Below are 13123 nucleotides of genomic sequence, written 5' to 3' on the forward strand. Positions count from 1 at the left end.
CCTGAAAGAGTAGAGATCCGTTCCAAGCCTCCGATTGCTTTCTTAGGCTTATTGTTACGTGTTAGTCTTTGTTCTATAATCATCCTTATGCATCCATAATATATCTTGAGAATATCAATCATCGGTTAGTGTTTATTTTATTTGAATATTTGAAAGATATTATTAGTAATAAAAATTGATAATAATATTTAATTAAATAAATAATTATTTGTTGGTAATATATATATTAAATAATATTAATAATTACTTAATTTAGTATATATATCTATGACGATCAAGGAGGGGACATGACAGTCCTCCCTTCCTGAAATTGCTTGTCCTCAAGCAATTGATAATTCTCTCTCAACTGAGTCATCTCCTAATAAAGCACAAGGTATACATATGTATAATGACATGAAGCATACATGAAGTATACACACAATATATTTAGTATGCAAGAATACATGCAAGGAGTGAAGCATGAGGCATTAAAAGTATGTAAGACATGGAGGGTATGAAGTAATACACACGAAGTCATGTAAATACATGCAAAGGCTTGAAGTATACATGGAAGTCTTGAAGCATAGACAAAAGTAATACCTGTAGTAATATTCACAAATACACATAAGATATGAAGCGTACACATCACATGGGGGTGCAAAGCTTGTAAACACTCCATGTACAATCCCAATACATCAAGCATAGACATGAATACATAAGACCTTAGTCGTACATACAGATACACATAAGATGTAAACACAAAGCACATCAGGCAAGAAGCATCTACATAAAACATGGAGTATACACATGAATATACACAAGGTGTGAAGCATAGTGAATACGATTAAGGCATGCAACATACAAGTGAAATACATGTAACACATGAATCATGTAGTACATAAGTTATGAAGCCCATAAAGTATGAAGCACGCATATAAATTCTCTTAAGTCACGAAGCATATATGTGAATGTATGTTGTTATAAGATAGACACTTATGTAGAACAAGCATACGCTAGATAGGATGTAATTGCATGTAAAACATACATGAGATCTATACTTAGAGAATGCACATGAGGTCAACATTCTGAAAACACATCAGTCCTGAAGTAACTCTGTTTAAGATATGAAGCATTTGAGAAAGGAATATAAATTGCACATGGAATAACACATTGAAAACATATGAATCATGATGCAAAGCATATTCAAGACATAAAGCATGCGTTAGGAAGGTGTGCGTGACACAGTCATGCTGAAAATGTGACAAACATGGAGCAATCACATACAATACAATACAAGTATACATGTACACATACAATGGAGCAAACATATTGAAGACACAGTCGACACATAATTATCCACAAATTATGAAGAGTATATATATATTTAAGAGAAACATACATAAGGCACGTGAATACACTTAAAGCATGAAGCAATTCACTTAAATACATATCAGACATGTAGCACAAACCCCTAAGTATATACATAAAGTATGAAATAGTACGCATGTAAACATAAGGTAATATACATAAGGCACGGAGCATAGATGTGTAATGTCCCCTACTAGGTTTAGGCAAGTTTTAACCAGAATTAATCCATCTTAACATACTTATGACTTAAACTACATTGACTAGGAGACATAACCATCTTAACCTAAATTCAATCACATAATCTTCTTCCTGATATGGAATTGATAATTTAGTCAGATTTATAATCTTACATTTATTTGTTCATTTAAATTACTGTTTCTGTATATAAATATATATATTTAAGTTGAGATAGTATTACACTATATGTTTTACTAATCAACCTTTGTATATATACATATAAAAATAAATAAATTAGATTCTATTCCCTATAATATAAATTACTAACACTGCCCTTTTACTAAGTCACTAATCATTATTCCACTTAGTAACTGTAGTGGCAGACAGATCTGATGTGCGTCAGATCTGGTCTGCCACAGTATGTGAAATTATTAATTATGGTTGCCTTAATATTAGTATTATTGTAGTTTATGTTAATATTATTAATATTACATTCTGCATACAAACATTATCGGACTACATATATTAAGAATAATATATATGATAAAATCAGAGTAGCACAGCGGAAGATGGATTAAGGATAGATCTCTATGATCATTCAATCATTGCTTGAGGACAAGCAGTTTTGGGGAGAGAAGGATTGTCATGTCCCCTCTTTGAAACTAGAGAAGATGGATTAAGGATAGATCTCTATGATCATTCAATCATTGCTTGAGGACAAGCAGTTTTGGGGAGAGAAGGATTGTCATGTCCCCTCTTTGAAACTAGAGACTTTGACCAAATGGCATTATCGATAGACATACCTCAGTGAATAAGGAGCAGTGAATAAGCCTATAATATATGACAACTGTAGAGAAATTGTTATTGATGTCCAAGAATTGGCACCTACTCGTAACAACAAATATGAAGAAAACTAATATATATATATATATATATATATATATTTGTAGTATACATATTCTACAATACAGAATACATATGCACTTTGAAGACTTAGCTATACATATTCTACAGTTGGCAATATATATAGAGACAACACTGCATAATCTCAGTCTGTTATGGCAGCGAATATATATACAGACAACAGAAAAGAGTATAGTCTCATAATGACAATAACAGTAAATAAACACAGTAAATACACTCAGCAACAAGTGTATTCTAATACAATTGCATCACAAGATTATTTTAATAATTTATTATGGATTGGAAACTATCATTTCAGTTTAGACATGGATATTTAACACAGTCCAATCCTATTACATAATCCAAATAACAATTGTTCCCATACACCATAAAATACGAGTCATTAAGAATCTGGGTTTTTGATGATGCCGGCTAGTCACAGTTGCAGTCGCTGTCACTAAATGCGGCTGCTATCTATATACTTCTAGACGTGGTTTTGATTGGCACATATAACACAAGCTGGCATCTACATTTCCCTCATAACCCAGCCGCTCCTCTACCGCCTATCTGAGTTCTTCCTGTAACTCGATGAGTATCACACCATTAAATTGGTTCTGTGCAGCCTGCTTGCTGTTAGCTGAGTTAAAACCCTCTGCTGGAGTTTCCTAGGCGGCACAAGTATTACTGTCGGTGCTGAATGTAAGCCGCACCATTCACTATATGCATATCTGAGTTAATAACCTTCAGCGCTGTGTGTAGTATACTCATCAATGAGGCAATAGTCTGCAAAAAAATCACGATTATATCATTATACCCCATTAATCCTGAATCCTGGAGCTAGCTGATTTATTCCCTGAAGAAATCCTGATTCATGAAAAAATCGTTGACCAAGTGTTGATCCAATTCACGTTAAAATCATGTTAAAAACCCCCAAAATGACAAAAAAGTGAAAAAAAAATCATTGTAATAACTTGCAAAACCCTAGAAAAATGAGTAAAATTACTGAATTGCTTAGAAATAGGGTTGGTCTGAGATAAATCAGAGTCAATGTGGAATCAATGTCGAAAAAGTTTGTTAGTTTGGCCATTTTTGGGGGGTTCATCATTCCCCACACTTGTTCAAACTCACGAGCTCAACGACCCAACAAAGGTAGAAAGCCCATGAGCTCAATGACCCAGTAGGGGTTTGAATTGGTGGCTACCTCACCAATGGAGTTTTTCTACCACAGCACTAAACGTTCAAAGACATATTTAATATATGTAGACATAGATATATGATTTTTAATTTATAATTGATATAGTTAATTTTTGCTCAAACAAAGACATACAATTCATTATGTGAGCAATATATCTAAAGTGCTCCACGAAATAAATCTGAATGACAACAAACAAGCTTACATAGTTGTAATAAAAGAGTATCCAACACACAATCATTAAAATTTGTCTCTACCTAAAATAGTAGTTTCAAGCTAGGTATTGCCAAAACCAGTGGCTTGCTAATCTTTTACTTCAGCTACCAATTGCCATTAGGGAATATAAAACATTGCAACTATGGAATATGATTTGATAAGCTTTCTCAAATATTGAACTACCCCTAGAAAACTCCTTGCCTCAATCACAATGAAAGTCTTGGATCACTTCAAAATGGCTTCCACTTTTACTAAATTCCTAACGATTGTTGGATCTTTGTCTAATAAATTTTGATCTCAGCTACTTCATAGACTTAGCTGATCTTTGATCTCAGACTTAGACAACTATTTGGTGTATTTGGTGACTTCCCTTTCAAAAAGTCAAATGAATATTTGCCTATGTAATCGGCAATATCAATATAAACAACAAAAATCTATTTTCTACAATTCATGGGTTAAACTCCTTATAATGTAATACTATATGTAGTAAAACACTATAAAAATAAAACTTTACACTATATGTTTTACTAATAACCTTTTTATATATACATATAAAAATAAATAAATTAGATTCTATTCGCTATAATATAAATTACTAACACTGCCCATTTACTAAGTCACTAATCATTATTCCACTTAGTAACTGTAGTGGCAGACAGATCTGATGTGCATCAGATCTGGTCTGCCACAGTATGTGAAATTATTAAGTATGAATGCCTTAATATTAGTATTATTGTAGTTTATGTTAATATTATTAATATTACATTCTGCATACAAACATTATCGGGCTACATATATTAAGCATTCATCTTAGGCACATCACTACCCCCAAGAACAAATATGTTACTACCTGTAACTTAATAACAGTTCTGAACTAATCTGATTCGTGGTAGTCCCAAATGGAATGATTACTTCAAATCAGAGATTATATTGGTATGAAGTTAATACGGTGAAATAGATATTACCTGCAATTGTTATGATGCTGGTTCCTTGTTTAATACTCACAAGAATATGTCCAATGGTTGTCTAGTATAAGCTGATTCAATGGGAATTGCTGATGAGATAGCCCCCGATGCTTAAGAATTTGCCTCCTATTCAGATTGTCCTTTCCGCCCTCCCGTTTCTGTTTTCTACTTCCTTTCTTTATATGTTTCTTATGACCTTTTATAGAAAGGTTGTGTCCCTTTATTTTTCCCTTAACAGATTGTTTATTTTGATTGCACCTCATTATTAATCGCATTTTGAAGAGGCATTTATAATATTTTAGTACGAGTCACATTCTTCTTGTTAACAAATTTCAACCTTTAACACCGATTGGCATCTTTCGATACAACATACCTTTTGATGAATATAAATAATTATACTCACAAACGTTTCGTGACCAATGATTATGATTATGAATTAATAGTTCATGAAACCGGCCATCTTCAACACATACCACTTACTTACGTATTATTTGAGTCACCATCTGCTACATACTACGTATTAGCATTGACTAGGGATATGTTCTGCGATCTGCAAAAAAACCACAATCTGTCATTTAGTGTCTTTGAAAAACGATCTGCCACAGTATCCATCCACAGGTGTATAAATACGATCTGTTGAGTGTGATGTAAATACTTTCGAGCACCATAATGCAAGGATCGTACGACATCTTATTTAGCATGTAATCATGATGTATGAGGTATCGAGTCTTGCTATAGTATGAAGGATCTGCTGCCACTTCTGATCAGCCACATTGCTGATGTATATTACTGTATTACCGTATTAAATAATAATAATTAATAAATAAATAAATTTCAAATAATTATTCGTTGGTAATTAATATATTAATTAATAATAATAATTGTTTCATTTAGGATATAGCGATCAAGGAGGGGACATGACAAGATGCAAGGCATGGAGCATTCACGTAAGCACAAGTAATACACAAATACATTGAGGCATGAAGTATGTACATGAGACATGAAAGACTTGAAGCAATGCACACAAGTTCCAAGTATTTATAAGAAAGGCACTCATGGAGTGAACACTCTAAAGACACATCAGTCATAAGGCATACATAAAGATGCAAGGCATACATGCTGAAAGCGTATCAGACATGAAGCAACACACAAATATATATAGTATATAAGCAAAGAGTACTTGAAGCAGAAAACATATCGGTCATGAAGCAAGACACAAGGTATACATGTTGAAAATCACATTAGACATAAAGCAATCTATGAATACACGTATTATATATATACTAAGAATACAAGAAACATACATTAGAAAGGTGCATGATGTAATCATGCTGAAAACATGACAGTATTAAACAATCTCATAAGCATTCATACAAAACATACATATTCAATGGAGCAATCGGGTTGAAGACATATATAGTATAATCATAAATTAACATTTTCATATGCAAATATCATAATATATCTTGTGATGTCATTAAGACCATGCCTAAACTTAAACCAATCCGTCCCTTTTCCCAGAAGAGGGTTTGGCTGCCTAGGGCGCTTGACACCACCTCTTTAATGTAGCCTAGATTACCGGACTTAGTCCATTCACCCTTGGGGCCTGCAGCCCATATTTCAAGAGGAGTCTTTCACCCTTGGGGCTTTCTATTGGATGGATTTACTCCGCCCCTCCCTAGCAGCAGCCCCCATCTCCTTTGGGGATGTGGAGAAATACAGGACTGATTATAGTTTTAGGACAATTATAATCTGTTAATTATCAAAGGCAACATCTATGTTACTACCTCAATTAAGCCTAGCTAACTAACTTTGTAATATAACTTCTTAAAATTATCCCTAATCTCCACGGTTTCGTCCCTTTTCCCAGAAGAGGACTTTGGCTGTCTAGGGCGCTTGACACCAACTCTCAATTAGCCCAGATTACTCAACTCAGTCCATTCACCCTTGGGGTTTGCATCCTAGATTTCAGGAGGAGTCTTTCACCCTTGGGGCATCCTATCAGATGGATTTACTTTGCCCCTCCCTAGTAGCCCCTAGTAGCCCCCATCTCCCTTGGGGATGTGGAGAAATACGGAACTGATTTTTAGGACAATTTAAAGATATTCTGTTTATCAACTATTTATTTATCTTGTTATTTATTCATAAATTACTATTTATCGCAGTTGGACTTGCTGCTAAAGCATACCTCAGATAACCTTGCATGGCAATTTATTGCCCAACTGTTTACTCATTTTGTTTCCTTTTCTAAGCATTAACTAACTCCCGTAGGATGGCAGGATCATAGCTTTGATACCATTTGTAATGTCCCCTATTAGATTTAAGCCTGTTTTAACCAGAATTAATCCATCCCCACATACTTATGACTTAAACTACATTGACTAGGAGATCCAAACCATCTTAACCAGAATTCAATTAGTGATATTATAATCTGATATTGAATTGATGATTCAATCAAATTTATAATCTCTCATTTATTTGGTCATTCAAATTACTGTTAGCTATATATAAATATATATATTTAAGCTCAGATATATGAATTAATTATACCAATAATTTATGTATTTGCTAATTACTTATTCTATAGATTATTAATATTATTACTGCTTTAAAATATTAATTATTAATGATATATTTAATGGTCTGTAAAGACAGACAGATCTGACATGCGTCAGATCTGGTCTGCCAATATGTATATAATTTGAAATGTAACTAATACGTATTGCAGTCTATAATAATATTGCTATTAAATTTTGCATACAAACATTGTATCGGGTTTCATATATTAGGCATACGTATCAAGCGCATCCCCTATGCATACCACCTAGAACCAAGATGTAACTGGCTGGAACTTCATAACAGTTCTGAACTGATCTGATCAGATTAACTATACTAATGCCCAATCGTCTATATATCCTGCATATTCGTCACCCTTTTTTGACGGAGTGTATTGACGGCCTTCTTGTATCTTGCAATTTGAAAGGGACGCACTTCTTCACATGCGATGAGACACCTCTTTTACTAACAACCTTCTTCATAACACATCATGCCTTTTGGTTTATCGATTTAGTTAGTTGTGCAATCGCTGCCACTTATCATTATTAACTATTGTTTGATTGTAACCCTTGTGCCATTTCGAATTATTGATTTATTTAAATCGATGCCTCAATAATATCAATCCTTTCTTATTGATAATTGAATAATTATTCAACTGCTGCCATCTAATCATAGTCGTTAACTTATATTAGGCTTGATAAATTATTATAGATAACTAATTGTATTTATGTCATTGTGTAATGTCCCCTAATTATGCCCTGTTCATTATCAAAATAACATCTTTGTTATGCTCCTTATTAGAGCAAATTCAATCTTATTTTCTAGTAACTCTAGAGAACCAACCCCAATCACTAACTATTCCGTCCCTTTTCCCATAAGAGGCTCTTGCTCGTCTAGGGCGCTCGACACCAGTTCTCTCAGGTCCCAGATTACTTGACTCAGTCCTCTCATCCTTAGGGTATGCAACCCAGATTTAGGAGGAGTCTTTCACCCTTAGGGCACCTCTTGACTGGATTTACTCCGCCTCTCCCTAGCAGCGTCCATCTCCCTTGGGGATTTGGAGAAAACGGATTCAGCTGATGATTGGATTGAATTCAGAATTTTGTCATAAGACTTGATGCTTATATGTTAAATTCATTGTGTAATTATTGGTAAATATTTGGCTTCATTTATTGCAAGTTTAGATTAATTCCATACATTGTATTCTGTGAAAGTTCATTCGTTCAACTAGACTTACTGGTATTGTCGAATGTAAATATTATCTCAATTCATTGATAAATGGTGACTGTAAATTCATTCTTAAATTTATATCTACTGTCGTCGTATTAATATTTCTAAATTATAATATTTGTAGCTGTATTATTGATATCAGTCTCATGCCAAATTACTAATGAACCCAGCAAGAATAAACGATAGAATACATACAGATTACATATGCCAGTCCACGGTGACTGTCGCTGCTGTTATCACGTATTCTATTTTCCCACGATTATTTCCGCAAAGGTTCCACCGTATGATTATATATATATATATATATATTAATGTAGAACAAATATCAGATAATGTTATCATTATTATATTATTATCTATATTTATATCATTATTAAATTCTACATAATAACATTATTGGGCTTCATATATTAGGCATACATATTGAGCATACCTCCCCACGCATACCATCCAGATCAAGGATGTTACTGCTGTAACCTCATAACCGTTCTCATCTGATCTATTCCCTTAATATATATAGCACTCCTATCCCTTCATCGAAAGGTCACATCTTTATATTAATTATTAAGAATATACTAAACTGATTTTACTAAGTTAATAAATCTTAACTTATTTACTAATTTTGTTGTTATATCCTAGTATAGCAATTTTTTAATTGTTTTAGAAGTGAATGACCTCTTTAATATAGTCGTATCCTTTCTTTAAGGAATCGCAACACATGTCTGAAGTAAATCGCATCAATTCACAAACATATCTCTTCGTGGAGTCATTTTGTAACTAGTCTTTTTAAAATATGATTTTTGTATTTTTTTCCAGATGTGACTTGGTGTTTACTGGCTTTTCCAAATATGAGTTTTATTGGCCACGATATCTTTGGAACTGGTCAACATACCTTTGTCTGTTAGCAAGAGGAAATATTTGAATATCCTTTACACGGTGCTTAATAATATTATCATATTTATTATTAGTTTTGATGTTGTATTTATATTAAAGTTTCTGTAATATGATAATATAATATTTTATAATATTATATTATTGATGTTGAGTGTATTACTGTATTTATTTACTGTTATTGTCATTCTGAGACTAGTCTTTTCTGTTGTCTATATATATTCGCTGCCATAACAGACTTAGATTATGCAGTGTTGTCTCTATATATACTGCTGATTGTAGAATATGTAGCTAAGTCTTCAAAGTGCATATATATATATATATATATAGAGTATTTATTCATTAGTTTTTTTCATATTTGCTGCTATGAGTAGGTGCCATTTCTTTGACATCAATGACAATTTTTCTATAGTTGTCATATATTATAGGCTTATTCACTGCTCCTTATTCATTGAGGTATGTCTATCGATAATGCCATTTGGTCAAAGTCTCTAGTTTCAAAGAGGGGACATGACAGTCCTTCCCTCCCCAAAATTGCTGGTCCTCAAGCAATGATTGAATGATCATAGAGATCTATCGTTAATCCATCTTCCATTGTGCTACTCTGATTTTATCATATATGTTTTATCCCTTTATGACAATCTATAAGCAAACTTACTATACTCAACAAGTTGCTTAATATCATTTCATGGTTGGAGCCAATGTACTATCACACGTTCTTCCTTGCTCTAGGTTTTACTACTATTGTTGTGTTCAATGATCTCTATGTTGTTCCTTCTTATGTTATTATGAGTGTGGGACTCATGTTTGTAGAAAGGATCTTAGCAATCTATACATACACTTCATATTAGATGGGATGTAAGAGTATAGCTCTCAAAACATTTATGAGTACTTATGAAACATGCAAACATTTATAGTATCGGTTTTTGATTGTACTTTTTGTTTTCATTGCCTATAGTATATATAGTTTTTGTTGTTTTTCATAACATATAGTATAAATTACTTCTGCACAGTTTAAATTGTTGAGCCTTGTTTGCACCGACATTTGGAAGTTTTAACATTGTGGCAAACTATCACAAAACATCTTGGGGTATTTGTTATTCAAGGTTTTGACTTGATCTGTACCTATATTTTAGGTTCTTCATCTCTAATTTTGATGAATCTTGCATATTTTATGAATATCAAAGTCATTACTCTCTTAAAATATTTAAATTGTCTATTTAACTGTTTTACTTTATCACATATTTAGCCTCTTATATTAATTTGTGGAAATATTTTTGTAATGCGTTTACTATGTGTAAGTTATTGATACTCTGATCATATCGGGCGTGGCTTATTTTTTTATTGTAATGTGATCTTTAGGGGAGCCCTTCATTAACGGACAAGCAGTACCCTATGATCCTAAGTACCATGAGGAGTGGGTGAGGGACAATGCACGTTGCAATAAGAGACGATCTGATGACAGACCAAGAAACTTTGATTGGTCAAGGGACTTTGAGAGACGAAGGGAAATGAGGAATAATGCTTACCAATGGCGACCCTGGAAGTATAACCGAGGTTATTAAGATATAGAAGTTCTCATACCATGAACCGAGACAAACAACTTATAAACAATCTATTCATGTTAATCTATGTAGGTGTCATGGAAATTTATGCTATTTCTTTAGGAATTTTGGCACACTTAGCTTATAATGCAACAAATTTGTTCTATGTATTGGCAACATATTCCACTAGGAATTATCTATAGGAAAATAACAAATCTAAATTACATGTAAATTCTCTGGACTGTATAACTCACAAACTGTTAATGGTTTCTTGTCTAATTCATATGCTTTGTTGTCAGTATCAGTTTGAATTTATTTTGTTGGAATGTATTTTCCACTTTGTTATAATGAATTTGGCTCAAAGGTTAGATTTATGGATGTATTTACCATTGTTATCATGAATTGGCTTGGAAGGTAAATTTATGGATAAAAGTTTTCTAGTATTTAAGTATAATTTTGTATGTCAACATGTATACTTTGGTAGTGTGAATTGTGTGTTGCTTCGAGTTAGATACACTTTTGTATGAGTCACTCTGTTATTATGTTTGAGGGTTGGAATATTTGAATTCAAGAACTTGTGTTTATCTCTTCTAATTGTGAACAATCAAAATTAACTTGAATGAGATTTCTTCACATCAGCTTGCAGTGGGTTGAAAGGAGTAAAGCAGAATGTTGTTTTGATGTTTAACCCACTTCTTTAGGCCTTTACAATTTCACGTGTCTCTAGCATAAAATTAAAGCCTCACCATAGTGTAGCATGCAAGGCAGGAGCTTGAGCTTGAAACTGTGCAACCTTGTTTACCATTTTAAATGTTAGGTTTTGTTTGTAGCAGTGCAATTTTATCACAAATTTACCTACACTGAACCAAGAGATGATGTTAAACCAGTACACCCAAAAAAACAACCATATAGAAATGGATTTGCTTGAAATTAAGGATGATTGCAAAGAATAAAATAATTAATGTTGTTGTTGAGGTTCTTAAACTTCAACTAAACATTCATGAGGTATCCGGAGGATATGGTCAAATGAGGTTGAAAATAAAATTTCATTCCATTTTATCAAAATAAATGGTCTTGATGATGAAAATCAAAACACTCAGTGTGCTTCCATAGTGAGATTTTCCAACAATTTAAGTAAATTTTTAGAAATTGTTAGGGAAGTGTGTTTTGTTTTAGCAGATGGATTAAAGGGCACTTCTAGATCACACTTTTCATTTGATTGCAAATAGAAGCGATAAAGCAGCTACGAAGAATTTATATAGTCAACCAGTTCTCTTCGAAAATATGTGACTTGAAAATATTTTAACTACTATATAATATTTTACACCTGTATAATTTTGATTGTGATTTATTTGATTCTTTCTTGATTAATTATGAAGGCAATTTATCTGATTCTTACTTGATTTGGTTATATATTAAGAAATTAGTACATTATTCATATAGTGGTACTATAGCTGCTATGAGTAATTTGAATTAAAAGAATATTGTTAACTTGCAATGCAATAATATCAAACATATTGTACTAGTTCTTCCAATAAAAAATGTACTATCATGCAATCATCAAAGTTAACAAATATTACTTTCAGAGTTCCCATATTTTTGCTTGTTTGCTAAGAGCATATGTTGGGGCATTTTGATCTATGAAGAGGGACTCAAATGGAATCAACATTGATGAATATTGAGACAGCTGAGGGTCGGGATGTTTTTGGTAGTGCAACGTTGAAACATTAGATTTTTGTGGTGTTTTGGTGGCAAAGTATGTGAATGAGAACAAAGAGCCACGGATGTGACTGAAATATGAAGCAATCTGGCAAAGAGAAGTTTAACAACAAAACTAGACAAAAACTCATGGAAATGGATGATGTTTTTGAGGTGAAAGGAGGAATGAGAGACTAGTCTGTTTAGTATGAAAAATGGCAGGAAAAAGAAATGAAGACAATGGAATGTTAGCAACCTACAATGGAGATAAAGGTAAAACCTTAGAATTTCTATTGCTTGATGATGTGATTAATAGCATTGTTGAGCTTCAATATAGATCTATAAATTTTTTTTCTTGGGAGGCATACCATTTAAGACTGATTTTTTTGAATGGGCAAAAGTTA

At 32.8% G+C, this 13123-nt stretch overlaps 1 protein-coding gene across 2 annotated transcripts in view; it reads left to right on the forward strand.

Annotated features, from left to right (window-relative positions):
* The window catches only part of LOC131052101 (multiple organellar RNA editing factor 8, chloroplastic/mitochondrial), a 51688-nt gene that overhangs the window by 9988 nt on the left and 28577 nt on the right, over nt 1-13123 (forward strand). The window contains exon 4 of one of the 2 annotated variants that reach the window (XM_057986690.2): nt 10840-11322. The exons of the other annotated variant lie outside the window; for it this stretch is intronic. Within the exon in view, the coding sequence (XP_057842673.2) occupies nt 10840-11042 (203 nt within the window). The 3' untranslated portion in view covers nt 11043-11322. Of the gene's footprint in view, nt 1-10839; nt 11323-13123 lie in introns of those variants that run through there. 2 annotated transcript variants of the gene reach the window in all.

Source organism: Cryptomeria japonica, chromosome 9, assembly GCF_030272615.1.
Source record: "Cryptomeria japonica chromosome 9, Sugi_1.0, whole genome shotgun sequence".
Classification (NCBI taxonomy): domain Eukaryota; kingdom Viridiplantae; phylum Streptophyta; class Pinopsida; order Cupressales; family Cupressaceae; genus Cryptomeria; species Cryptomeria japonica.